Genomic DNA, 22,747 nt, shown 5'->3' on the forward strand with positions numbered 1-22,747 from the left:
TGTTGTGCAAGGTGGGTTTAAAGGTGCAGACATGGGAGAAGGCAGCCTAGAAAAAGGAATTAGCACGATGAGTCTAATTAGCACAGATGCAGGAAATGAAGTAAATAGCAGAGTTTGTATGGGACTGTTATTTTGGCCAGGTGCAGTGGCTCACGCCTATAATCCTAACACTTTGGGAGGCCAAGGCAGGTGAATCTCCTGAGGTCAGGAGTTTGAGACCAGCCTGTCCAGCTTGGTGAAATCCTATCTCTACTAAAACTACAAAAATTAGCTGGGCATGGTGGCAGGCACCTGTAATCCCAGCTACTTAGGAGGCTGAGGCAGGAGAATCACTTGAACCCAGGAGGTGGAGGTTGCAGTGAGCTGAGATTAAGAGTGAAACTCTGTCTCAAAAAAAAAAAAAAAAAAAGTTATTTGAGGCCCAGATGGGCATCCAAAGACTATCTTGTCTCAAAAATTTGTTAATGACAATTTCATCTCATCCAAAGACTATCTTGTTTCAAAAATTTGTTAATGACAATTTCAGCTCAAGATAAAAACTAACATATTAACACAGCTATGGGATTACGAAAAAGTGAGCAAGGAATTCATTCAAGACTGGAAAGAATTATCCTCTTGTCCACCACTGCCATTTAGCAAGGGTGTGGAAATTAAGACCCCGTGACACAGGATTATTTTTCAGTCGCTTTGTAAGCCAGGGACTTCTGGCTGGTGACACCCTGCCCAGGCCTCAATGGGCCACACAACCTACTGCAGGAGATGGCCTGCCCACTCAGCCAGGTGGGAAGTTTTATTGAGTGATGAAACGGCTTTCAGTGGAAAGGGGATGCAGGGAGGTTCCCCTACTCAAAGGTAGGAAAGTCCCCCCAATGTGGCTGAGTCTGGGACTTTTATGGGCTCAGAATAGGGGAGGGGCAGGTCATAGGTAGTACTGAAAAAGGCAACATTCAATTGATGAAAAGGCATTATTCAGAAAGAATCAATTGGGAAAGGGCAGACAAACAGGAACAAAAGTTCTCACTCTAGGTCATGGGTTTCATCTGGGACCAGCAGTCTAGTCTTTCAGCCTTCAGGCTGTTTTGGCTTGAAGGTGGGGTTCAGCCAGGGACCTGCCCCTATATGCCTAGGCATTTGGCTGCTTCCTGTGACTATAACCAGGAGAGTGCCTCGACCTGCCAAGGTTGGCCTGGCTCTAGAAGCAGAGCTTTGGCCAGAAGCTGCCACAAAACAGGGGCGGGAGAGGGAGGAGGAGCTGGGTGACAGAGCAGAAGCATTTTGGGGAACTGATCCTTCAGGCAGCATCTGATGTACTTCCTCTCTCCTCCACACTCCGCCCCCACTCGCCCCCTCTCTCTGCTTCTTTCCTTTTCTTTCTCATGGTAGGGTTATGAGTCAGTTGCCAAAAGGTGGGGACATTTCCTGATACATTTGCAACACTGAGAAGTTATCTTAAGGGAGGCTGAGCCCCATTCTACTCATCTGGCCCAGAAAGTAAACACCTTGGGGGCCACTAGGGCAGCACTGTTGGGGGAGACGCCCCAACCTGTCCTCTCCCTGTCTCCTGGCAGCTCTCTTGGCCTTCTGGTTTCTACCTGATCATGTCCCTGGCGGAGGCCATCAGCCTCTGGAATGAAGGGGTGCTGGCGGCTGACAAGAAGGACTGGAAAGGAGCCCTAGACGCCTTCAGTGCAGTCCAGGACCCCCACTCCCGGATTTGCTTCAACATCGGCTGCATGCACACCATCCTGAAAAACATGACTGAAGCCGAGAAGGTGAGTGGAGGTGCCTCTTTCCGGGCCTCCTGTATGCATTTGTTATCATGATTCGCAACCCCGTGGCATTTCAGAAACCTAACCTCTGGGGAGATTGAAAAGAACAAAAGTTCGCTAAGCTCCACCCCTAGAGAGCCTGATTTAACTGGTCTGGGAGGGGCCCCAGGTGGCCAGTTTTAAAGCTCTCAGGGGGTTCTGAGGGGCAGCCAAGGTTGCCTCTTTCTCCATCTTCTAAATTCAAATCATTCCACAAGTGTCTTTAACGCCTTTGTGAAGGCTGCCCTCGTCATATTTTCTTCTACACAGAACTCCTTCTGGGCACAGAATCTCTAACTGTCGCATGGCTTTACACCTCATTATTGATTGTAAGCCACCTCTTTTGGCTTTCCAAGACTTTCATGTGTGTCAACTTCGCCTGCTCAAGAGATTTAAGGGAGGCACTTACTAAAAATAGATTTTATCCCAAGTGACAATTCTGATCAATTATGCAGGAGACTCTATTAAGGATGCTGAGGCTGGCAAGCAGGTCCTCTGCCTCGCTCTGGACTTTGTCTTAAGCAAGCTAGGTAGCCTACGCAAGTGTCTGGCTTTCAGCTTCCTGCATTTCTAAATATCATGGAAATTAAGTGAGACACGAAACTGTTAATGTCCTGTGGAACTGCACACCACTGTTTAAAAGTTAGTTAATATTTTTACCCTTTACTGCCAGTCTTTGCCAGGTGTGGATGTGTGGACAGTTGGCTGATTCCCCAGGTCCGTCAAAGAACTAGTTGCTCCCACGCTCTTGACAGCAGGTAAACAAGCCTCAGCCACAGCCTCCTGACAGGAAGACAGAGGAGTGACTGAAGTGCCCTCACACAGTTTGGCTAGCCAATCTCAGGCTCCAGGGCAGAGCCTGCCAGGGCTCTCCACCTCTGGCTGGAGGGAGGACATTGGCCCCACCTCCTCTCGGGGACCTGCTGGGAGGCTGAGTGAACAGCACCACACATTCTGAGGGCTGATGCACACAAAGTGCTCATTGTCTGGGAGAAGAGATTGGCAGCTAGTCTGGCACAGCTATGCCAGCAGGCACTGTAGTCTCCTGCCTTGGCCTGTGGGACCCTTGGCAAGGCTGTGTGGGCCACCACTCACCTCTCAGCTCCCAGGCCTTCAGGCTCACAGGGCTCTGCTTCTCCTGGCATTCCTCTGCTTCTAGCCTTCTCATTCCCTCTGCTTTTGTCTACCTGCTTGAACCCTTCCTAGTAGCATTTTATATGCATTCTTACTTGTCATTTTAATTGTATACTATTCATGTAATAAGTGTGTCTAGTAAACGAATGTAATAATTTATATAACATCTTAATTATTTTCATTTGCAGTAAATTTTATTTTTTATTTAAACTGAATGTTTAGCCGGGCGCGGTGGCTCAAGCCTGTAATCCCAGCACTTTGGGAGGCCGAGGCGGGTGGATCACGAGGTCAAGAGATCGAGACCATCCTGGTCAACACGGTGAAACCCCGTCTCTATTAAAAATACAAAAAATTAGCTGGGCATGGTGATGCGTGCCTGTAATCCCAGCTACTCAGGAGGCTGAGGCAGGAGAATTGCTTGGACCCAGGAGGCGGAGGTTGCAGTGAGCCGAGATCGCGCCATTGCACTCCAGCCTGGGTAACATGAGTGAAACTCCGTCTCAAAAATAAATAAATAAATAAATAAATAAAAATAAAAAAAAATAAAAAATAAAAAATAAACTGAATGTTTAATATATTCATAGGACTAAAAGAAATGCAACAAGGGTTAGAATTTCATAATTCCATTAGATATTTGTGTAAAAGATGTTTCGTTTTTCTTTTTTTTTAAGAGACAGTCTCACTCTGTCTCCCAGGCTGGAGTGCAGTGGTGCAATCTCAGCTCACTGCAACGTCTGCCTACTGGGTTCAAGTGATTCTCCTGCCTCAGCCTCCCGAATAGCTGGGATTACATGCATGCACCATGACGCCTGGCTAAGTTTCATTTTTCAAAGAAGTTTCTCTTATTTTCCTATCTTTTTTATCTTCCACGGAGCAATAAATCGTAATTACTACTCTCCTGGACAAGCTGCTCCGTTGTGTTAAATAGGAACTATATCTTTGTTTCACATCCTTATCACCTCCAAAAACGCTACCTTCGCTTCACAGCACAGTCTCACTGCGTTGTTTCACAGTAAAATTGTACTCTGCTCAAACTCCAAGAACCCAAAGAAATTAGAGCGAATAGCGGTCAAATTCATATGAATGAAAGATAGAGGACCAAAGATTTTAAAGTACTGATTTAGGAACTTTGTGCCTACTGGCTCAAAGCTTCTATCTAATTATGTTATTAAAACAGCAGTAGTAGAAATGAAAGATACACTAATGAAAAAGGAACTCAGAAATGAGGTCATTAAATATAACTAACTATATTTTAAATATGGATATGTATTTTTCTGATTAGCATCAGGCAAATGTCTAGACTATCCATTCTGAATGCTAGTCTCGGAAAAGAAGTTCAGAGACAATTACAAAGAAGGTGCTTCATAGCATCAGGTCCATTTTTAAAATGATGAGATCCTTTGGGAAAATTGCTTTAGTCTTTCTTCTAATGTAAGATTTCTGTTGGTGATAATCCATTCACATCTGCACTCTCATAGCCTACTTTGTCTTTATTTGTATCATTGGATTTTTTATTTTGAGACAGGGTGCCTCACTTTGTCGCCCAGGCTGGAGTGCAGTGGTACCGTCACAGCTCATGGCAGTCTCCACATCCTGGGCTTGAGCGATCCAACCACCTCAGTCCCCCAAGTAGCTGGGACCACAGGCATGCGCCACCACACCTGACTAATTTTTTAATTTTTCGTAGAGATGGGGGTCTCACTATATTGTCCAGGTTGGTCTTGAACTCCTGGGCTCAAGTGATCCACCTGCCTTGGCCTCCCAAAGTGCTAGGATTACAGGCGTGAGCAACCACAGCCGGCCATTATTGGATTCTTGTGTAGCTTTTCTAAGCCATATATGACTAAGAAAAGAGGAAATCAGATGGTATAGGTATGGCTCCAGGAATGTTTTGTAGATCCACAGCAGAACTGGAATGACGATACAAGGAATGCCTGCTGTTGTCCCAGACTCGAGTTCCTAAAAGTGAGAGGAGAGTGAGGTGCACCGTGAGAGCACAGGGTTGGCCTTGAGATGCCAAGGAGGGAAGACAGGAGAGCCGGGCACCGCAGGGGGCTAGGGCTCTGTTAGCTGTGGCTCATCTCACACTTCCTCACTGCCCCGCTTCATGGCCATCGCTGATCCCTTCTCTCCGCAGGCCTTTTCCAGAAGCATTAACCGAGACAAGCACTTGGCAGTAGCTTACTTCCAACGAGGGATGCTCTACTACCAGACAGAGAAGTAAGTGGTTCAATGTTGCACCAACTGGAGAATTTCAAAGAGAAACCCAAGGGGTCTCAGTGCTGCGGACATGGTATTTGAGAAGTACCTTCCCAGCCAGTTGGGAAATGTGACTGGCCCTTCTGGGGACAGTTATGCAATAAATCAGCAGGTGAGGCAGAAGCTGTCACTGGGGAGGGAAGGCAGGCCTGCCACCAGATTATAAATCAGTTGTATCATAGGCACAACGAGCCTAGGTAACCACCATGGGCCTGATACTCAGCTGGTGTGGCACCCCACCAGTGTCCCTGACGGGGTCGCCCATGGAGGGCTACTATAAGGCACTGAGCTGCCACAGAATGGGGCTGATAATGAAATGCATCAAAACCTGGCTTCCTCCCAGCAAAATGCATTTTCAAAACCTGCTTCAATTCATTTGAAGAAATATAACTCAGCTGCAAAAATGAGAATACAAACTAACATTATATGTATAAGAATAAATTAATACAGATAAATAAGTAGCATATGTACTCATACAGGAAAAGTTTACGGTAGATGTTAAACTTAAAAAACAGATTTCAAAACAGTGCGTATAGCATAGTCCGATTTCTGTATCACGGAATAAAATCTGGAAGGCATAGACCAAAATATTATCAGTCATTCTCTCTGGATGGTGGGATTATAGGAAAATCCATTTTCTTCTATCACCCTATCTGCATTTTTAGGTTTGTTTATAGTCAACATAGAATAATTAGTACAAAGATTAACAAATTCAAAATAAAAGTTAATCTCAATTCCTCCTCCCTCCCATCCTGCACAAATACCTCAGAGCAAATAACAAAGGAAAAAAATTCTAAGTGATAATAGAATTCTAAATTCTAAGTGTTTTGGGGCAAAGTGACCCTTTGTAGAAATTGTTCCACCAGTGTGTGTTAAGTTCTAGGGAAGAGGAGTTTGGCTCAGGCTAATGAAGAACTTTCTTTTATTTTTGAGAGAGAGTCTGCCCTGTCTCCCAGGCTGGAGTGCAATGGCGTGGATCTCGGCTCACTGCAACGTCCGCCTCCCAGGTTCAAATGATTCTCCTGCCTCAGTCTCCCAAGTAGCTGGGATCACAGGCGCCCACCAGAACACCCAGCTAATTTTTGTATTTTTAGTAGAGACCCGGTTTAACCATGTTGGCCAGGCTCGTCTCGAACTCTCGAGCTTCTGATTTACCCGCCTCAGCCTCCCAAAGTGCTGGGATTACAGGCATGAGCCTCCATGCCTGGCCTAATGAAGAACTTTCTAACAGTGAAAATGGTCTGTGCATGGTGTGGGTGGGGGTGAGGGTGAGACGGAGCATGGATGGAACAGCAGGGAGGTTGCAGACAATATCCAGACATCAGAGAGAGGGCTGCGCTCTGATCCTGTGCCACCTTGAAAGACTTTGATCCCATGGTTAGGTCAGAAACAGCCTGCAAAACCTGTGTGTGCAGCTGTTGCTAAGGGCAACCGCAAGCCACTCAAAGGACTTTAAAGATGTAGATGCAGTTAATTACCTGAAGAAGTGAGAGTAGAAGTGAAGTCTTTTCTAGAAGAAAAACCACAGACACAATGGCAGTCTGGGGAGAGAGGGAGCATAGGATTGGGAGAAGATATTCAGGCATTTATCTTTTTCTTCCCTCCATATTTAGTTTGACATATTTATTGTGACTTTACAAATTCTTTTTTAAGTTTAAATTTAAATTGTTTTATTTTCATGTTTGTAGGTACATAGTAGGTGTGTATATTTACGGGGCACATAAGATGTTTTGGTACGGCAGGCGTGTGTCTTGACTGGCATTTTGCCTCTCACTGCCTGTCCCCACTCTTAACATCCTTCTTGTTCTCACTCACCCTTCCCCCATCTCCAGACCATGGAATATGCAGGGAGGCCTGAGAACAAATCCTTTAGCCGATCTTAAATCTCAAAATGGAAACTCTAAGGCCATTCCTTAGTAAGCTCTAATAGCCTATCAGGAGGAGGGACACCTGGCAAAAGAGGGAAGGCTCGCAGAAAGAATTTCCTCCAGAAAAGGCTCTCGAGTCCCAGGAGCTGGAAGGCTACGGTGTTGAGTGATTAGAAAGATCTTGGAAATATCTAAGAATAAGACCCAGGATTCAATTGATCTGTGATTGATAATGTTAGTAGTTAAACCTGAGAGAAAAATCTATCAAATTTTATCTGTAATTCGACAATGAGGAAATTATACAAATGAGGCACTAATCTCAACGTCAAGCCAGCTCTCTTGTGCAGTTCCCTAGGTGTTGGTGTTCCCCTTAAAGTTCTGTTCTTGATGCTTTTCCCTTTTGTGACTACAGCAGTGGTCGTTAAATGGTAAAATGTGATTCTGGAAACACACTCTTAAGCACACACATTCGTTTATGTACAATTCAGGGGGCTATGCATACAGAAGTCCATATGTGAACCTTGAGGATCCATTCCTGGGCAAGGCCACCCTCACCCATATGGCTGGCCTCCATTTCTCATGGAATCTGTACGTGGGATCAATCCAGGGAATGTCTCTTTCCCTAAACCTTGTCAGGTTGACCTCTTAAATATGTCTTAAGTCCACCTGTTTCTCTCCATCCCCACTAACACTGCCTTGGTTGAGATCCTTATTTTTCACCAGGACTAAAGCAGTCACTTCCAAACGGATTTCCCAGCCGCTGCTCTTGTCCCCTCCATTTGTATTCTAGAGTGATCTTAAAAAAAAAAAAAATCAATGCAATCTGTATGAGAACTTCCAGTGGCTCCTATGACTGCAAGACAAAGGCTAAATTCCCTTGCCTGTTCTTATGTGGTCCAGCTGCTGCCACCCACTCATCATCCTCGGCGCCATGGCCCCTGCCATGCCCAACCAGTAGGGCAGCACCTGCTCCCTCTTTGAGCCTCCTTTTCTAACATGTCTGGCCCACAACAGACATTTGCTTCCTGTATATATTTGTCTTCTCTGCTACTCTACGAATTTCTTAAGAGAGGAAATCTGTACTTACTCATGATTGTATTTCAGTATCTAGCATAGTAGTTACTCAATAAATGTGTGTTGGATTAAATAAAAATGAGACTAGATAGTCTCTGTTTCTAGGAACTTATAAATTAAAAAGGGGAAACAAGTCCAGAACACCAGTAACTGTCATGCAAGGCAGAAGTGGGTAAATGCTGTAAGAGGTAGTTTTAAATAAGTAGGATGGAGGCTAGAGAGAGTTACTTCTTAATATGTGGGACAGGAATTCCCTCAGATTGGCCGGGCATGGTAGCTCACACCTGTAACCCCTGCACTTTGGAAGGCCGATTCGGGCAGATCACTTGAGGTCAGGGGTTGGAGACCAGCCTGGCCAACATGGTGAAACCCCATCTCCACTAAAAATACAAAAAATTAGCAGCACGTGGTGGCAGGTGCCTGTAATTCCAGCTGCTTGGGAGGCTAAGGCAGGAGAATAGCTTATACCTGGGAGGCAGAGGTTGCAGTGAGCCAAGATCACACCACTGCACTCCAGCCTGGGCAACAGAGCAAGATTCCATCCGGAAAAAAAAAAAAAAAAGGGAATTTCCTCAGATTACAGGGGGAACTGTTGAAGGCTGATAATGTAATGCATGGAGGTTTTTTCCCCTCTTTCCCCACTTTCATGGGTTGTTGTATTGCTCTTCCGTCATAAAGTTCCAACAAAACAAAGTTAGGGCACATTTCTGAGAAAGTAGGTGGTGCCTCAGTGATGATCACGGTCAAGCTATCTCACCTCTGTGGCCCCAGCCTTGTCATCTGAAAGGCGGAGGAGCTCAAAGCTGTCTTTCAGATCCTATGCCTTACGAGTCTTAGGGCATGACAATAAGGGTGAGACCCTTTAGAGGGAGCAGGCTTATAGAGGCACCATAGCAAAGCCTTCTCCCTGCTGATCTGGAAACAGGAAAGGGAGTGGACCCAAACCTCTGTTGCAGCAGCCACTGCAGCATCCCAAAGGTGTCTGACGTTTTGACTTCTTTCAGCTTGCTGAGATGCCATTATCCTGGGTGCAGGTGTATGAGCTGCGGACTCTGGACCGCATGGGGCACTGGCAGCACGGAACAAGCAGGTTTACTTCAGTGATTACTAAGAAACCTCACAGGAGTATTACACAAATGGGGATTATAAACTCTCTCAAGCCTGGAGCCTGTAAAAAGCCGTGGCAAGGTTACTGCTTCGGCTAGTAGACTGACTCCCTGCCTGGGAGGAGTGGGGGCTTTGGGTCCAGTGCAGCCATGGCGCCCTATGGGGTGTCATTGAAGTGTGGGTGTGAAGAAAGCACCCATGCCCAGCCCAGCAGAGCCCAGCAGGAAGCTGCCAGCACCTTGGCTACCTCTTTGGGGATGCTTCCAAATGGCTCTGAAGACAGCCGCTGAAGAAGGGCGGGGGCTGCCGCAGCACTGCCCACTGGCACACAGTGCTGAGTGCTATTTTGGGATTCTCATGCTGAGCTTATTGCGACCCTGTACAGTGGGAAAGGAGCTGTGTGACAAAGCGGAAACCCCTCAGGGCTGCAGCTCTGGGTAAACAAGTGGAGAGGCCGAGGAGAGGCCTGCAGCAGGGAGCGAGGGGGCTGGGAAGCAGGCCAATGCCTTCAGAGACATGCTTAAAAACGATACAGGCCGAGCCTGGTGGCTCAAGCCTGTAATCCCAGCACTTTGGGAGGCCGAAGTGGGTGGATCACAAGGTCAAGAGATCGAGACCATCCTGGCCAACATGTTGAAACCCCATCTCTCCTAAAAATACAAAAATCAGCTGAGGGTGGTGGTGCAGGCCTAAAGTTCCAGCTACTCGAGAGGCTGAGGCAGGAGAATAGTTTGAACCAGGGAGTTGGATGTTGCAGTGAGCCAAGATCGGGCCACTGCACTCCAGCCTGGCGACAGTGAGACTCTGTCTCAAACAAAACAAAAAAAAACAAACAAAAAAAGCAAGGATATCCCCTCCCCGTTTTACAAATTAATTAATTAGGCCCTGTGCATTGGCTTACACCTACAGTCTTAGGACTTTGGGAGGCTGAGGTGGGAGGATTGCTTGAATCCAGGAGTTCAAGACCAGCCTAGGCAATATAGTGAGACTCCATCTTTATAACAAAATTAATAAAGCAAGTAATCAATTTTTTGGAGAAGGGGGTCTCATTATGTTGTCCAGGCTGGCCTCAAACTCGGGCTCAAGTGACCCTCCTGCCCAGCCTCTGGCAGAGTAGCTGGAACTGCAGGCTCGATGCTGAGCCCCCGGCCCCACCCTGGTTTTTAGGTTGTTAGGCTTTCTTTTTTCTTTTCTTTTTTCTCTTTCTTTCCCTTCCTTCCTTCTCCTTCCTTCCCCTTCCTTCCTTCTCCTTCCTTCCTTCCCTTTTTTTTTTTTTTTTTTTTTGAGACAGGATTTCCCTCTTTTGCCCAGGCTGGAGTGGAGTAGTGAGATCACATCTCACTGCAGTCTTGACTTCCTGGGCTCAGGTGATTCTCCAACCTCAGCTTCCTAATTGGGACTACAGGCCCCATGTCTGGCTAATTTGTTATACTTTTAGTAGAGATGCGGTTTCGCTGTTGCCCAAGCGGGTCTACCCTATCTTTAACACAAAACAAATGCTCTGAATAATTTGTCAGTTCTTTCTCTCTTCCTCCCACCAAGTCCAAATCTGTAGACATCTTTTTTTTTTTTTTTTTTTTTTTTTTTTTTTTTTTTTTGAGTCAGAGTCTTGCTCTGTCGCCCAGGCTGGAATGCAGCTGTAGGATTTTGGCTCACTTCAACCTCTGTCTCCTGGGTTCAAGCGATTCTCCTGCCTCAACCTCCTGAGTAGCTGGGACTATAGGCACGCACCACCACGCCTGGCTAATTTTTTTATATTTTTAGTAGAGACGGGGTTTCACCATGTTGGCCAGGCTGGTCTTGAACTCCTGACCTCAAGTGATCCACTTGCCTCGGCCTCCCAAAGTGCTGGGATTGCAGGTTTGAGCCACCGCACCTGGCCTCTGTAGACATCCTGATGGGCTAGGGAATTATTAGGAGGATTTTGCTGGGCTTGTGTAATGCCTGGTAGACCCAGGTGGTGTCAATTCCCAGCTGAAATCTGTCTGCTTAGCCAGCTCAGCAGGGAGGAAGGCACGTTGATAGGTTAATGCTGAAGGTACTTAAAGTGTGTGCCCTCTGAGACCTTTAGCAAGCTCCTAAACAGGCAACAGAACACGGTGGAAATTGCAGCTGCCGGAAAACAGGAATCCTGTGCTTCTGCGTGTCCCCTTCGCAGTGGAAGAGGCTCAGAGGCTCAGTGAATTGAAGGTAGTCACCCCTCCTTCCAGCTTAAAAAGAGGAACTTTATTTCTGGGGTACTTTTGGGTACCTCTTCCCCTTCCCTGTAACCCAGAAAGATGTGTGGAAGCAACTTGAAAGGCCTGCTGCTACTTAAGGATTGGTCTGCATGCATTTAGTAGGTTTTACAATCATCCTTATTAACAACAGGGATCCTGGAGAAAGCCCTCCTCCGAATTCAAACCCAAGGTCTCTTATTTCCCACATCGCCGCTGCTGCTGCCCTGGGACTTACCTCAACCCTAACGGTGATGGCAAGTGGAACTTCTCCAGCCACACTGGCACCCGTTCCTTACGACTCTCTTGGCCAACCAGCCCTTGTGCTCAGCTCTAAACTTCCTTGAGATCAGGGTTCTGCCTTCTACACCATGTATTATTTAAATAGCCTGACAATAGCGTATATGGCATTTGAAAAGCGACAAGCCAGGTTGTCAGAATGGTAACAATTGTGTGCAGTCGATAGAGAAGAAACTCCCTGTGATTGTCCAAGACTGGGGGCACTCAGGGTTGCTGTGAAGTACAGCCCTTGAGGGGTGGGGGGCACCATTCCAAGGAGTTCTATAGAATACTTGCACTCAGGATTGCTGAAAAACTAGAACAGGTCAAAAGGAACTGAAAGGCTTCTTGTCCCAGTGAAATAGATGGGGAAGGGAGAAGCAGACTCACATTTTATGCGGCATTTATTCTTCCATGCACTGCTGTATTTTCTCCCTCTGTCCTGCAGGTACGATTTGGCTATCAAAGACCTTAAAGAAGCCTTGACTCAGCTTCGAGGGAACCAGCTGATAGACTATAAGATCCTGGGGCTTCAGTTCAAGCTGTTTGCCTGTGAGGTAAGGAGAACAGGGCCTGTGCTGGGCAGGAGGGGATCCTGGCTGGATGGACAACTGACAGTTCAGATGCACAGTGATCTGTTGACACCTCCAGGAGCTTGGAAAAGCCATTTTGCCTCCTCTGCCTTGAGACTCAGATTTTCCCTGAAGAAAAGACTGAGATGGATTATTTCAGGCTCAAGGCATTGTCATCAGTTATGTGGGAGCATGCGTCTTATTCATGTGAGGCTCAAAGGAACAGGTGAAAATGAGCCCACTGGGCTCTCTGAAGGGAAGCTGGACACAAGTGTGTTGACTTGTGAAAATATCACGATAATTTGCATGTTTTGTTTCGCAATTCAGACTGACAAGCTATTTGTTCAGCATTTTGCTAGCAGACCCAAAACCGTGAGTTTGTCGTCCATGCAGGACCTGCCAGAACCTTCCTCAGTTTCCAAGTTTATAGACCATACTCTGTACTATCCATGGATCTTACCCCACGTACTTGATTGATACCTGAAGCGAGTGAGGATAATTTGGCATAGATCTGTCCCCTTTTTCTCAAAGAACAGCTCAAGGCACATATTTAGGTAAAACTTCTGCAGAATAACTTATTTTCTCTATTATCAAAAGGGAGAGTCATGACTGGCTTTGACTTTGCAGGTTCAGTTACTTTTTCCAGTCGGCCCTTCCCACCCCTCCCACTTCTAAGTATGTATCAGCAGTTTTGAAAACTAAAATTCCTGTAAATGTCACAGATCTTGCTTTAGAAAAATCACTGGTGCTCTAGTTTCTCAGGCACAAGAAGTCAAGTGTTCCCAGGGTCGCTCAGGGCTAATAATAGAGTCTGTAGCTGCCCTTGGCCCCTGGGGACATGTGGCCCCATCCCAACCCTGCAGCAGACTAGCAACTTACTTCACTTCTCACATTCTGGGAAGATGGGGCTTTGCGGTGGGAATTGGCTGCCATTCGACCAGCTTCTTGAGTAGGGTTTCTCAACCGTGGTGCTATTAATGTGTTGGACCCGACAATCTTGTATTGTGGCGGAGGTGGGTGGCGTGCAGTGTGTCCTGTGGATCGTGGGATCTTTGACAGCATCTGTAGTTTTAGGTGCCAGTAGCACTACCACCACGACTCAATGTGACAACCTAAAATACCTCCAGACATTGCCAGTAACCCAATGAGAGCCACTTATACAGACTAAACAGTTGGGGGACCAGTGGCTCTAGAGAAAGGATTATGCCACAGCAGCATCAAAGCAGAATCCCATGCGAGGAGTGTTTCCCCTGGAGTTGAGGTGAAATGGCCTGAGAGGACAAAAATACTGGCTGAGTGGCCCTGTCTGCAAGTAAGGCTGAACTTTTCAGGGTCTAAGGCCCTCTTTGTCATGTGGGACCTTCCAGCCATTTCCCTACTTAAAATCCTTCTCTTCTCTTCCTAACATGGTACGACCCTGGCTTCTGAGAATCACATGATTATTTTTGAAGAGTGTCAAAGTTTTTCTTGTCATCAGTTTGTAAAAGCTGATTGTAGGGAGATGTCTTAAGAGAAGGTGGCTGAGAACCAAATAGGAAGTTTTAAGTGACCTAAGTTCTTTCTTTCTGCACACAAGGTCAGGGATGGGCTGGAGAAGTTGACAAATTCAGAAGGCAGTAGCTCACTGAGTCTCAGAAATAGGCCTGAAAGGAATCTAGATTTCCACTTCCAGGATTGATCCTGGCCCCCATCATGCAGCACCAGCCACCAATGCCGCAGAAACACCAACCCTGCCACCTGTCTGAGTTTGGCAAGTTCATGTTGTTGGCAGGAGCCTCAGTTCTTTGCGAAATGAACTCTAGGGCTGCATAAGTCTTGTCATGACATGGCAGCTGGCATCCCCCAAAGCAAGTGACCCAAGAGCAAGACAGAGTGTCAATGTCTTTTATAACGTAGCCTCAAATGTCACACCCCCTCATTTCCATAATATCCTATTTTAAAAATTTATTTGGTTGGGCATGGTGGCACACGCCTGTAATCCCAGCACTTTGGGAGGCCGAGGCAGGTGGATCACCTGAGGTCAGGAGTTCGAGACCAGCCTGGCCAACGTGATGAAACCCCATTTCTACTAAAAATACAAAAAAAAAAAAAAAAAAACCAAAAAAAAAAACCCAGGTGTGGTACCGTGTGCCTGTAGTCCCAGGTACTTGGGAGGCTGAAGCAGGAGAATCACTTGAACCCGGGAGGCGGAGGTTGTAGTGAGCCAAGATCACACCATCGCACTCTACCTTGGGCAACAAGAGTGAAACTCCGTCTCAAAACAAAAAATTATTTTAATCAAGCCATTTTTAAAATCTTAGTGATTGCATCCAAACAATTGTATGTAAATTAAGAAACATAATAAACACTCAATCTACAGCCCAACTCAAGACCTGGAAAGTATGAGTACTGTTGCATTTACCATTCCCTTCCCACCCCAGGGGAAGCGTTCCCCTGGCTTCTGTGCTAACCTCTGTCTCCTGGGTTCAAGCGATTCTCCTGCCTCAGTTTCCCAAGTAGCTGGGATTACAGGTGCCCACCACCACGCCCAGCTAATTTTTGTATTTTTAATAGACACAGTTTTCTCCATGTTGGCCAGGCTGATCTTGAACTCCTGACCTCAAGTGATTCACCTGCCTTGGCCTCCCAAAGTGCTGAGGTTATAGGCGTGAGCCACAGCGCCTGGCCTGTGTTGCTGTATTCGTCTTGTTACTCATGTGGTCTGAGCCAGGTTCTGCTGGTGCTGGTACAGGAGGTTGCATCTGGATCCCTCTTCCCACCCTGTACCTGTCCAGTGTTGCAGCCTAGGTACAGTGGCAGGGGCTGGACTGGAAGGCCACACACGTGTATTTTATTCCCAACTCTCTGCCCCTAGAAGGGGCCTTAAGCAAGTCACTCTTTCACTAAAGCAACTCATACTAAAACAGCACAACAATTCTTTTTTTTTTTTTTTTTTTTTTTTTTGAGATGGAGTCTCACTTTGTCACCCAGGCTGGAGTGCAGTGGCGTGGTCTTGGCTCACTGCAACCTCCACCTCCCAGGTTCAAGTAATTCTCCCACCTCAGTCTCCCAAATAGCTGGGACTACAGGTGTCCATCACCACGCCTGGCTAATTTTTGTATTTTTAGTAGAGACTGGGTTTCACTATGTTGGCCAGGCTGGTCTAGAACTCCTGACCTCGTAATCCGCCTGTCTCAGCCTCCCAAAGTGCTGGGAGCATGAGCCACAGCACCTGGCCAATTCTTTTTCCTTTTGTTAAACCTGGTTTGAACACTCTGTATACAATAGTTCTTGTCCCTTCCTGACCTATTTGGTTATGGGAAGAATACGCATGATGTTGCATTTATACATTCAATGGTGTTTTCTTAACACCGTGTTTGTGTTTGACGTAACTTGATAGCAAGACTAATTGCACTGTATTTTAGGTATTCCCGGGAATGCTGAGAAAGGGAGAAATGTTACCAGGCAGCATTCCCAGAGTATACGTGTGAGCCCTTCCCTGGCACCTTGATTTGGAGTAGTCTCAAGTTTTGTGTTGTGGTCTGTGCTTTTCCAGGTGTTATATAACATTGCTTTCATGTATGCCAAGAAGGAGGAATGGAAAAAAGCTGAGGAACAGTTAGCATTGGCCACCAGCATGAAGTCTGAGCCCAGACATTCCAAAATCGACAAGGCCATGGAGTGTGTCTGGGTAAGCATATCGGTGATGCAGGTGGTGAGAGGAGTTCACTGGATGCTCGTTTGTCTCAGAGGACGTGCCACTGAGAAACCATCAGAGTGGTGCTTTCTTTCTGTGAGTCCGGGTAGCACTCATCTAAGGGTATAGTTCCACTTAAGTTCTTGAATCTGTGCTGAGAAGCTGGGGCCTAGAGTATGGGACGGCAGAGCTCGTGCCTCACAGCACCCTCGGAGTGGGGCCCCTCGGCAGTGCGGAACAGGATGTGGGATGCTGGAGTGCTCTGCACAGACTCTCAGCACTGAGAGGGCAGAGCCCATGTCTGCTTGATCACCACCGAGTCCTCACAGCCTGGCACAGTGCTAGGCACATAACAGCTCTCAACAAAAATGTTTTGTTTTGTTTTGAGATGGAGTCTCTGTTGCCCAGCTTGGAGTCCAGTAGTGTGATCTCCCTGCAACCTCTGCCTCCTGGGTTCAGCAATTCTCCAGCCTCAGCCTCCCAAGTAGCTGGGATTCCAGGCGCATGCCACCATGCCTGGCTAATTTTTGTATTTTTGATAGAGATGGGGTTTTGCCATGTTGGCCAGGCTGGTCTCGAACTCCTGACCTCTGGTGAACCGTCCACCTTGGCCTCCCAAGATGCTAGGATTACAGATGTGAGCCAGTGCACCTGACGAAAAAATGTTTTGATTATGTGAATGAACGATAAAAGTTATTCATAGTTCAAGCATATTTGTGAATAAGGCTAGCTTTAAATCTGATCTTTAAAACACAGAGAAGAGGGCTCAAGTCAGTCTTTATATGCCTATGCTCGTCAGCAAACACCCATCCAAGGGAGCACTGTCATGAGCCTTGCTCGATCCCGGGCCATCCTTGTCGTGGTGGTGCCATCTACACTGTGCAAGAACCCTACAGACACCACAGAGTGGGAGAGAAGCAGTTCCTCTGGGAAAAGAGGTTGCTGGGCAAACAGCACCAACAATGTTTACGTGGCCTCTCAGCAGAAGGTGATATTGAAACCAACGATCCCTACCTTAATACCCTAGAGGAATGACAGTATTTGGAAAAATGCTCCTATGTGGTTATCTCAATGAATTCTTGCATCGATTCACTGAAGGAGGCAGCACAAGCATCGTCACCCCCATTTTCAGGTAAGGAAATGCTACATTTTCTGTGTTACAGAAGCAGAAGCTGTATGAGCCCGTGGTGATCCCTGTGGGCAGGCTGTTTCGACCAAATGAGAGACAAGTGGCTCAGCTGGCCAAGAAGGATTACCTAGGCAAGGCGACGGTAGGTGGGATTGCTTGGCTTCCCCTGAGTCTCCCGTGGCCTGGGCCATGTGGAGCAAGGCGGGAAGGACTCTTGAGAGGAGGGCGGCCCTCCTTGTGGCTCTGTTCCTGGGATGGCAATGAGAGACTTGTTTATAGGAAGGAGATTTGGCTGAAAGATAGGCAGCCACTTCTGGTTTATTTTCTCCAGGCTGCTCTCATTCCTCCCTTCCAGCTTGACCCTAGGTGGGAGCCAAGGGTAACTCACAGAATGCTGATTCTTGGGGACTGAGCCAATGGAGGGAAAACACAGCCATGAGGAGCTCACTAAATATGAAGAGAGAACCAGGCAGGGTGGCTCATGCCTGTAATCCCAGTGCTTTGGGAGGCTGAAGTGGGAGGATCACTTGAGGCCAGGAGTTTGAGACCAGCCTAGCTAGTGGAGAGGCTGAGGCTAGAGGATCGCTTGAACCCAGGAGTTCAAGGTTACAGTGAGCTATGATTGCACCACTGTACTCTAGCCTGAGTGACAGAGTGAGACTGTTTCTAAAAAATAAAAATAAATATGGAGAGAACATGTTAGGGAAAGAGATTAGCGTGGGATCTTCTTGGCTTAATGTGCCTTGTAGTTCACGTTTTAGTGGGCTGAGGAATCTTTCCCCACTCCTGTAGCCCTATGTTTAGACTATGTCTTAAATTGAACTTCTTCTAAACCCAGGCTTGGCCAGGCGTGGTGGCTCGTGCCTGTAATCCCCGCACTTTGGGAGGCTGAGGCAGGCAGATCACTTGAGGCCAGGAGTTCAAGACAAGGCTGGCCAACATGGTGAAACCCCGTCTTTACTAAAAATACAAAATTAGCCAGGTGCTGTGGCGCATGCCTGTAATCCCAGCTACTTGGGAGGCTGAGGCAGGAAAATCACTTGGACCCAGGAGGTGAAGGTTGCAGTGAGCTGAGATCATGCCACTGCGCTGCAGCCTGGGCAATAAGAGAGAAACTCTGTCTCAATAATAACAGTAATAATAATAATAAATCCAGGTAAATTCTTTCAGACATGATCTGAAGTGAGTCAACAGTGCCCTTCCAAAACTACATTTGACTTTGACACATTCGTAGGGCTAAAGTTGCCCAGTGGTCGGGTAGCTGGGGTCTAGCATACTAGCAGAGGTCAAGAAAGGCTGGGTTAATGGAAACACCCCAAATATCTATTCAACTGATGAATGGATAATCAAAATGTGATATATCCATGCAACAGAATACTATGCAGCCATAAAAAGGAATGGAGTAGGATTCATGGTACATCATGGATGGGCCTTGAAAACATGAAGTTATGTGAAGGAAGCCAGACACAAAAGGCCACCTGTTACACAATTCCGCTTATATGAAATGTCTTGTGCAACCTCTCAGCACTGAGAGGGCAGAGCCCACGTCTGCTTGACCACCACCGAGTCCTCACAGCCTGGCACAGAGCTAGACACATAACAGCTCTCAGCAAAAATGTTTTGATTATATGAATGAATGATGAAAATTATCTATAAGCATATTTGTAAATAAAGCTAGCTTTAAATCTGATTTCTAAAACTCCGAGAAGAAGAGGGCTCAAGTCAGTCACAGAGAGTGAAGTGGTTGTTGCCAGTTTAGGGGGAAGGGGCATGTGGACTCACTGCTTAATGGGTCAGCATTTTCTTCTGGGGAGATGAAAATGTTTTGGAATTAGATAAAGGCGGTAGTTGCACAGCACTGTGAGTGTGATAAATGCCACTGAATCATTCCCTTTAAAATGACTAATTTGGGCCGTGCACAGTGGCTCACACCTGTAACCCTAGCACTTTGGGAGGGTGAGGCGGGTAGATCACCTGAGGTCAGAAGTTTGAGACCAGCCTGGCCAACATGGCAAAACCCCACCTCTACTAAAAATACAAAAATTAGCCGAGTGTGGTGGCGCACACATGCAGTTCCAGCTACTTGGGAGGCTGAGACAGGAGAATTGCTTGAACCCAGAGGTGGAGGTTGCAGTGTACTGAGATCGTGCCACTGCACTTCAGCCTGGCAACAGAGCTCCATCTCAAAAAAAAAGTTCATTTGGTGTTATACAAATTGCACCTCAATAAAAACATTTTTTTAAGAGAGAAAGCAAGCCTGTGTTAGCAGGGGTTGGGTGAATACTTGTTTCTTCAGTTGCTGAAATCCTAATCCAGAGGATCAGGAATCTAATCCTTAGTTACTGTCCACGTCTGAAACCAGGCTCAAGGCGTGAGCAAGGAGGGACACCTAGACGAATGGAAACAGCACTGGCAGAGCCTCACACCCGCCTGTCCTTGATTTCAGGTTGTGGCGTCTGTGGTGGATCAAGACAGTTTCTCTGGGTTTGCTCCTCTGCAACCACAGGTGAGGCAATCCTGACCTTCTCCATGGGCCTAGTTTTCGAGAGCTTTCTGTGAGCATCCAACTGGGGAGAGAGACTATGTGTGCTGAGCTGCCTTCTTGTAAGGCTTCTTCAAGTGGCCCTCAGTGCAGCTGAGGGATCTGCCTGCCCTCTCGCAGTCCCAGGTTCCATGGCTGGTAAGGAAAAGAGGCAATGTCAGACTTTACCCCAAGTCCTCTGAAGCCAACTCTCCTGCTTCCCCCCAAATGTCAGTCTTCACATCTCTAAAGAGATGTGCAGACCCTCTCTCTGAAACCTCAACCATTCTCTCAGGCAGCTGAAACACAAGCTATGGAAGGCTTGTTAACAAAGCCTCTTCTTGGGTACAGGGGCAAGTGAGGAACCCTGTGGGGCCTGGGCCTGAGGTTTGGGCTCTCCTGGCTCTACCCATCACCCATGTGCAGGGGTTCTCTCGGGAACACAGGGAGTGTGAACCCTTTTTCTGCCCAAACTGGGCTTGGAGAGGTGGGCTCAGATGAACGGGATGACAGTGGAGCTAGAAATGCAGACATTGCTTCCTTGTGAAGAGAAGGGGAGCATGTAGAGGAAGAAGAAAGCTCTGTGGCAATGAAACCGTCATGGGAAGAGCACTGGCCAGCACCAGCAGAGGGCGGGTTTTCTGAGCGGGGAGCCTGTGTTCCAGATCTAGAGTCCGTGATCTCAGAGGACCATGAGGGGAACACAGCCCAGGTCACTGGACTCCATGGTATCCAGTGTAGAACAGGGGAGGAGATCTTTGCCCAGTCAGTGGATCCTGTGTCAATTTTAAATACTCAGAAGTGGCCAGGAACAGTGGCTCACGCCTATAATCCCACCATTTTGGGAGGTTGAGGTGAGCAGATCACTCGAGTCCAGGAGTTCCAGACCAGCCTGGCCAACATGGTGAAACCCCTGTCTCTACTGAAAATACAAATATTAGCAGGGTGTGGTGGCAGGGGAATAACTTGAACCTGGGAGGCAGAGGTTGCAGTGAGCCGAGATCACGCCACTGCACTTCAGCCTAGGCGACACAGCGAGATTCCATCTAAAAAAAAAAAAAAAAAATTAATTAAAAAATACTCAGAAGTGTCATGTGACGTAGTAGACATTAATTACAGAACAGAGCTTTTGGCAGCTGTCCTAGGAAAAGGACAGAGCTCAAGCTCAAAGCACTCTTGTGACACCATATTGCTGTGTGAGAGCTAGCTCTAGAAACTAGCTCTGGCTCTAAATGAATTGCCGTGCTAGTGAAACCCGCACCTGGGGAGCTGGTGGGAGGTGTAATTTCCCAGTGTTCAGTCAGGGTGACTGTGCCCTTTTCCGAGACAGTGTCCCATCAGTCAATAATGCATTATTTGATTTTCTGGTCTGGAAGAACGCTTGAGTTACCATTAGCCATTTGTTCTGTCTCCCTGCTTTCCCTCATTGCCTTTTCCATTTTCACTTCTCCTGAATGTTCAACAGGCAGCTGAGCCTCCACCCAGACCAAAAACCCCAGAGATCTTCAGGTAAGTTAGATTTAAATGCATATGCAGAATATCCAGGCTCCAAGCCTGAACTAATGGCAAGAAAGGGAGGGATGAAGATGAAACTCAGGTCAGGGTGTAAATCTTGTGGAATTTTCCAGAATGTCAGGCTTCTTCTGTTATCAAGGTTAGAACAGAATGGTATGGTGAGGGTGGAGTCTTGGCTGTGGTGGGGTGGGGCATCGGGACCTGGCTGCAGCTACATGGTGTCCCATGGCCCCTGTCCACATGCATAGCCACCCACGTGGCAAGGGGTTGTTGCTGAAGGGGAGTGGTGTCCTGTGGAACATAGCTACCCTAGGGGCCAGGACGCTGACCTCAGGTAGGAGTTCAGTTTCGCACGGCCACAGCCCTCACTGATGGGGGCAAGGAGAGCTCTCTGGAGACAGGAAGCTGGAATGGCGTTCTTTTTCCTGTGCGAGCACTTTCTACTCCCTATTTGCATGTGTTTTCCGAAGAAGTAACGGGGAAGGACTCAAGAAAAGGAAGTCCTTCTGTAAGATGAAAAACAAAGGGTGACATAACCTACAGCTTTCTTAAGAATTCCCTCTAAGTAATGAAGCTCGCCTGGTCCCCCCACCCAAAAAGGAGGTTTCACAAAGTGATTGGCCGGGCGCGCTAGCTCATGTCTCATGCCTGTAATCCCAGCACTTTGGGAGACGGAGGTGGGCAGATCACTTGAGGTCAGGAGTTCGAGACCAGCCGGGCCAACGTGGCAAAATTCCGTCTCTACTAAAAATACAAAAATTAGCTGGATCTGGTGATGCATGCCTGTGATCCCAGCTACTCGGGAGGCTGAGGCAGGAGAATTACTTGAACTGGGGAAGTAGAGGTTGTAGTGAGCCGACATCGCGCCACTGCGCTCCAGCCTGGGCAACAGTAATGCTCTGTCTCAAAAAATAAAAATAAATAAAAAGTGACAAAAGTACCAAAGCAACTACAAAAACTGAGGGTGGTGGATGAGCTCGTTCCTAAACTCCCTGTCAGCTGGAAGGGCCTGTATTTCCTACAGGAATAGACACGCTGTCTGGAAACAAGGAAGGGCTGAGGAGGAAGTAATGGAGCAGGGAGTAAAGGAGGGGAAGCCTGAAACCCGAACGCCAGCTCTCAGTCACACCTTCCAAAGTGACGCCAATCAGAGCCCCAGAGCCTAAAAGCGTGGTCAGCCCTGAGGGAACCGACACTGCACCACCGCAGCTGGGCAGCCTCAGAGCCCTCCAGGAGCATCCCGCACGCTGCCTGTCACCTCCCTTCCTCACAGTCTCCTTTCCCTGGCCCAACGCAGGCTCTAGGTGGTTCTCCCTCCTCTCCCACCTGTCTTTCTCGCCCAGATGGCTCTCACTTGACTTCCACCTTGTGCTGTTCCCCTGACCACAGTCACCTGATCCACCCCAGCCCAGCCTCAGGAGCTGGACAAGATGACCCAGCCAGGGACCTTCCTCCTCAGAAGGGAAGGGAGGACGAGGATTGTAAGGCCTCACTGTCTGGTATTGTGGGCTTTTTGCTTTTATTCTTGTCCCTCTGCATATATGGTTATAAGCACGTGTATGCCAGTTTCTTACCAAGACCTCGTGGGA

At 47.5% G+C, this 22,747-nt stretch overlaps 1 protein-coding gene across 3 annotated transcripts in view; it reads left to right on the forward strand.

Annotated features, from left to right (window-relative positions):
- NCF2 (neutrophil cytosolic factor 2) overlaps positions 1–22,747 on the forward strand; it is a 50,361-nt gene that overhangs the window by 14,763 nt on the left and 12,851 nt on the right. For 2 of the 3 annotated variants that reach the window (XM_032291646.1, XM_032291647.1), the window contains exons 2-8: positions 1,569–1,772; positions 5,080–5,162; positions 12,194–12,302; positions 15,853–15,987; positions 17,157–17,264; positions 19,569–19,628; positions 21,109–21,152. In XM_032291646.1, coding sequence (XP_032147537.1) covers positions 1,599–1,772; positions 5,080–5,162; positions 12,194–12,302; positions 15,853–15,987; positions 17,157–17,264; positions 19,569–19,628; positions 21,109–21,152 — 713 coding nt within the window. In that variant the 5' untranslated portion in view covers positions 1,569–1,598. Of the gene's footprint in view, positions 1–486; positions 1,308–1,568; positions 1,773–5,079; positions 5,163–12,193; positions 12,303–15,852; positions 15,988–17,156; positions 17,265–19,568; positions 19,629–21,108; positions 21,153–22,747 lie in introns of those variants that run through there. The other variant, XM_032291648.1, reaches the window with a different exon arrangement.

Source organism: Sapajus apella, unplaced genomic scaffold, assembly GCF_009761245.1.
Source record: "Sapajus apella isolate SASKATOON/1434 unplaced genomic scaffold, GSC_monkey_1.0 scaffold25, whole genome shotgun sequence".
Lineage (NCBI taxonomy): Eukaryota > Metazoa > Chordata > Mammalia > Primates > Cebidae > Sapajus > Sapajus apella.